Genomic DNA, 4242 nt, shown 5'->3' with positions numbered 1-4242 from the left:
GTGACAGTGAAGGAGGACCAGGTGATGCAACAGAACCCGCCCAAGTTTGACAAGATCGAGGACATGGCCATGCTGACCTTCCTGCATGAGCCCGCGGTGCTCTACAACCTCAAGGAGCGCTATGCCTCTTGGATGATCTACGTGAGTGCCAACACCTACCATAGCCCTTGGAGTCTGGTCCCCGATCCCCATACTTCCATCTCCAGTAGCAAAGCATTTCTGTTTTTTACATGGAGGTAATTTTCCTTCCTGATCTTAGTCCCTATTTCTTTGGCTTAATTTTAATACCCTAGAACTGACGTTACTCAGATGCAAGACATTCAGAGATTGTCCTTTCTTTTTCCCCCTCGTCTGTCTCTAACTCTAGAAATTGCCACCCCCTCTCTGACAACCCACTCCTACTTTTCTACCCTCAGACCTACTCTGGCCTCTTCTGTGTCACTGTCAACCCCTACAAGTGGTTGCCAGTGTACAATGCTGAGGTGGTGGCCGCCTATCGGGGCAAGAAGAGGAGCGAGGCCCCGCCTCACATTTTCTCCATCTCTGACAACGCCTATCAGTACATGCTGACAGGTGAGGAATTCAAGTGAAGGGTCTTCCCATAGAGACTCCATTGGAGCAAACATACAAGCTTGGTGCCTGGAGCGAAGCAGGGTGCAGTAGAGGAGGGCAGATGAGAGCATCTTAACAACCTCTCTCCATTTTCCCTTTACAGATAGAGAGAATCAGTCCATCCTGATCACGTGAGTATGCCTGGATACTTTGCAGAATCTCACTGACTCCAGCTCCCCATCAGGGACCCATGTGCATGGTCCTACAGCCTTCGTCTCCTCTCTACCTATACCCTTATCTTTTTTCCCCTCTTTCTGCTTTCTGTCTCTCCCTTATTTTTCCTTTTCCATCTCCTTCATCTACTCTCTGTCATCTTATCTCCTCCGTCACTCAAAAACCACATTATCTATCACTACTTTTTCTTCACCTCTCCATTTTTCTCTTCAGAAACTTTCTGCTTTCTTCTCATGTTTTCCAGCTACTTTCCCCCAGAACATCTTATGCCTGTTTCCTCCAATTTACTTTGCAAGCAAGACTCAACTTTCCCAAATGCAGTACTTCCTAGTCAAAAACACCCTTTCTGTCAGTTACCCTCAAATCCATGTATATTTGAAGACAGCTGTCTGTTTTGAGTGCTCATTACCTAGTAGCTTTCAGCTTTAGGGCTCCCACTCTTAGGCCAGGCATTTCTCTCTTGACCCATAGGCTTGTTGGTCACAAATAGCATTTATTTACTGCCTGATAAGTCCCTGGCTGTCTCTACAGGGGGGAATCTGGGGCAGGAAAAACAGTCAACACCAAGAGAGTCATCCAGTACTTTGCTGTTATCGCTGCCATTGGGGATCGCAGTAAAAAGGACCAGACCCCAGGCAAGGTAAGCGTGCTGTCCTCTGTGGGCCTGCACTGCCAGAAAGGAGGGGGAGGACCTCTCACCTGCCATTCTTTCTTGACTGGTGCAGGGCACCCTGGAGGACCAGATCATTCAAGCCAATCCTGCCCTTGAGGCCTTCGGCAATGCCAAGACTGTCCGGAACGACAATTCCTCCCGCTTTGTGAGTGGTCGCTAACCTTTAGCTTTAGACTTAGGATGGTCCAGGGACCTCAAATTTGGACTTTCCTTCCAACTCATCACCACCCTTCTCTGAATCTCCAGGGGAAATTCATTAGAATCCACTTTGGGGCGACTGGAAAGCTGGCATCTGCAGACATAGAGACCTGTAAGTGCTATGCATCTGCTAGGGCTCATTTTCACTCTTGACCGACTCACTCACAGTCTCTGTCTCTGTCTCTCAGTCTGTATTTATCTACCTCAATATCTCTGTATTTTTTTGTGTGTCTCATTATCTCTAAATCTTTGCCTCTCTAGTTCTCTGTGAATCTGTCTCTGTCTATCTGTAGATGTATGTATTTTTCTCTCTCAGAGATTTGCTCTGGGTCTTTCTCTGCCTCTCTGAACATCTATACATTTCCTCTAAGTCTTTCCTCTGCGTCTCTGCCTCCATCTCTATGCTCTTTGTGTCTGTGTGTGAGTCTCTGTCTTTGTCTCCTCTCCCTCTGCCATTTACTTGTACTTCCATTTCCTTGTACCTAAGTCACAACCTTTTCTTTCTTCTTTCTTCCTTCCTGTTCATAGACCTTCTGGAAAAATCCAGAGTTATCTTCCAGCTGAAAGCAGAAAGAGATTATCATATTTTCTACCAAATCCTGTCTAACAAAAAGCCTGAGCTGCTGGGTGAGTCAGAGCTACCAGCCGAGACCAACTGTCTCCATAGCAACCTGGTCCCCTGTTTTCTCTGGCTTCTGTTGGCATGCCCTAGGTTTATGGTACTGCTGGATTCAGATCTGTGGGATGTGGTGTCAAGTCAAACCCTGCCATGGAGTTTCCTATGAGCCCTCGGCTATGGCAGGAAGCCCCTGAGGCTTGTGTTACATCCTAACATCTTCTCCCCCAAGACATGTTGCTGATCACCAACAACCCCTACGATTATGCATTCATCTCCCAAGGAGAGACCACTGTAGCCTCAATTGATGACTCTGAAGAGCTCATGGCCACTGATGTAAGTGTCTACGGACCCAGCTGAGGGGTGGAGGAAGCTGGTTATGAGGTTAAAATGGGCCAGGTCACTGGCTCAGAAGCAGATGCAGGATTCCCGTTCTCTGTTCAATGTTGCATGGGCCTGTGATTAGGATGTGCTGAGATATGGGATATGATGAAGCATGATTGGCCAGTATTTAGTGTTTAGTTAAACCAGCGAGCTGCAAGCCAAGAACAAAACAATCAAGCACAGGGTAAAGGAGTCATGCAAACACATGGGGCTGGAACAGCCCATAGGAGAAGAATATAGACAGATACAAAAGGCTTAGACAGAGAAGCAAGTATGGAGTCTGGAAGATGATTAATTGCAGGAAACAAAATGGTAAGCTGAGAGCACTGGTCCACAGATATTAGGGCTGAGATCATGTGCACCCCACCGTGCTGTTGTACACTTTAGATTTTGTTTTGGAGTTCCTGCACTAGGCATGGGAGTCCCAGAACCCACACGGATTAAGGAGACAAGTTCTCTCTCCAATTTACCTACATTCATCTGCAATGTTTCTATTTTATGAACTCTATAAATGTGGGACTTGCCTGCAGAGTGCCTTTGATGTGCTGGGCTTCACTCCAGAGGAGAAGAATTCCATTTACAAGCTGACAGGTGCTATCATGCACTTTGGAAATATGAAATTCAAACAGAAGCAGAGAGAAGAGCAGGCTGAGCCAGATGGCACTGAAGGTAAGAGGCAACGATGCTGGGCACAGCTGCTCAGTGACCAAGAGCCAGATCAGCAAGAGAGTCCTTCTTTTACCAACTTTGCTCCTTGCCCTTTCCCTCCAGAGGCCGACAAGTCTGCCTACCTCATGGGGCTGAACTCAGCTGACCTGCTCAAGGGGTTGTGCCACCCTCGGGTGAAAGTGGGCAATGAATATGTCACCAAGGGGCAGAATGTCCAGCAGGTGAGTCTTCTTCAGAAAATAAATGGGGAAGGAATAGTACGATGGGGTGGAAATTTGCTCTTCCAAACTCATCTGTTCCCTTTACATCTGAATCTCTCCTCTACCTTCCAGGTGTCATATGCCATTGGAGCACTGGCCAAGTCAGTGTATGAGAAGATGTTCAACTGGATGGTGACGCGGATCAACGCCACCCTGGAAACCAAGCAGCCTCGCCAGTATTTCATTGGAGTCCTTGACATTGCTGGCTTTGAGATCTTTGATGTGAGTCTGAGGAGCCTTGGGAGTAGGGAGAACAAATAACTCATTCATTTGCCATTCAACTACCATTTACTGAGTGCTAATAGGCAAGACCTAATGGAGATTCATCATGATAGGTGTAGTCCTAATTCTCCCAAGCTGTTTGTGGCACCTCTTCCTGCTTCCTTTACCTTGAGATAGGAAAGGACTAGCTACACCCTGTGCTGGGCAAAGCTCTGGCCTAATCCTATTGCCACTGAAGACCCCTGCCAATCTGACCTGCTTTCTTCACTTCTCCTGCAGTTCAACAGCTTTGAGCAGCTCTGCATCAACTTCACCAATGAGAAGCTGCAGCAGTTCTTTAACCACCACATGTTCGTGCTGGAACAGGAGGAGTACAAGAAGGAGGGCATCGAGTGGGAGTTCATTGACTTTGGCATGGACCTGCAGGCCTGCAT

The 4242-nt window shown here is 47.4% G+C and overlaps 1 protein-coding gene across 1 annotated transcript; it reads left to right on the top strand.

Annotated features, from left to right (window-relative positions):
- Positions 1-3: 3 nt before the first annotated feature.
- LOC102857817 (myosin-7-like) lies at positions 4-4234 on the top strand (the record flags this gene model as incomplete). Its single annotated transcript, XM_006903514.1, has 12 exons — positions 4-141; positions 417-573; positions 716-743; positions 1318-1426; positions 1512-1604; positions 1706-1769; positions 2186-2284; positions 2506-2609; positions 3188-3326; positions 3429-3547; positions 3659-3808; positions 4088-4234. Coding segments are annotated over 12 exons (1347 nt in total), but the record flags the coding sequence as incomplete, so codon positions are not given.
- Between the last annotated feature and the right edge of the window lie 8 nt (positions 4235-4242).

The sequence above is a fragment of the Elephantulus edwardii genome, unplaced genomic scaffold (genome assembly GCF_000299155.1).
Source record: "Elephantulus edwardii isolate Elephantulus edwardi_28Jun2011 unplaced genomic scaffold, EleEdw1.0 scaffold03284, whole genome shotgun sequence".
Classification (NCBI taxonomy): Eukaryota; Metazoa; Chordata; class Mammalia; order Macroscelidea; family Macroscelididae; genus Elephantulus; species Elephantulus edwardii.
Note: the sequence above shows the minus strand (reverse complement) of the source record. Positions and strands in the feature narration are given on the sequence as shown.